General features: G+C 52.5%; 1 protein-coding gene across 1 annotated transcript; it reads right to left on the bottom strand.

The window, feature by feature from the left end:
- Positions 1-393: 393 nt before the first annotated feature.
- Pmar_PMAR001443 (hypothetical protein) lies at positions 394-950 on the bottom strand (the record flags this gene model as incomplete). The annotated part of the gene is made up of 2 exons (XM_002786824.1): positions 394-771; positions 813-950. 2 exons carry the CDS (start codon positions 948-950, stop codon positions 394-396), a joined length of 516 nt encoding a protein of 171 aa, XP_002786870.1.
- Positions 951-1,032: the final 82 nt, after the last annotated feature.

Genomic DNA, 1,032 nt, shown 5'->3' on the forward strand with positions numbered 1-1,032 from the left:
ACTGGTGCCGCGGCTGTCTAACACCAACCTCGTTGTGATACTATCCAGAGGGCTTCGAAGCTCTACTAATCGAAATCACTCTATAGACTGACCTTCTATCTCAACTGAGACGACCGAGAAGCTGGTCCAGCCCGTCCTCAACTTACACGAGCTCTCGAACCTTGTCGGCTCCATTTTTTTTGAACTTCTGCTGTCTCGGAATCCTCATCACTGTGTGATATCAACTTCATATAACTCTTACTGCGTGATGAGAGTACCCCTCTCCGTCTCGACCCTGGAATATATAAATGCCCGCACCACTGAGGAAATCATCATCACTACGCCGTCGACTCTCCTTCTCGTTCTTCGTGACTTTAAAGTAGCCACCATAACCCCACGCTGGAAACACTCTGATTATCGCGACAGGGGGCACTTCTCCCAAATTTTGCGCAGCCCCTCGGCGTCCATCTCCATGTCGACCTCCTCTCTCCTCTTGCGTTCACTCAAAGACACAATCTCTTCCCTCAGCACAGTAGCCTTGCCAAGACCAACTACCCAGCTGATATGCTTCATTGAGTCCGCAAACCTGATGAAGCCATCCCTAACATGGTGTACGACAGTCCGATCGCCGAATCTTGTGAGCTCATCAGAGCCGACCTCCTCAACGCTCGGTCGGATAATCCTCATGTCGACACTGACGAACACCCGCGGGAGTTTCTCCTTGCCGAGGCCCTCAAGAATAAGAGGTCGGCCATCACCCACTGTGGGGTTCGGCGGCCTCAAAACCATCGACTGAAATGACCCCTCGGGGTGATCCTCCTGAGCATACTTACCAAAGCCACAGTAGGAACCTCTTCTCTCTTCAATCGCTCCAATAGATCCTCCAGCCCCAGACCACACTCAGCTCTCATGGCCGTTGACTCCTGGTCTTCCCCTACCCCTACCGGCAATTCGCAGCCGTGGGTCGACATCAACGACGTGGGGCGGCTTTGAACGCACTATAGTCCTGTGGACAGCAGCTCTCTTGACACCGTATGTGTATGGACTACATAA

This window comes from Perkinsus marinus (genome assembly GCF_000006405.1).
Source record: "Perkinsus marinus ATCC 50983 genomic scaffold scf_1104296930856, whole genome shotgun sequence".
Taxonomy (NCBI): Eukaryota; Perkinsozoa; order Perkinsida; family Perkinsidae; genus Perkinsus; species Perkinsus marinus.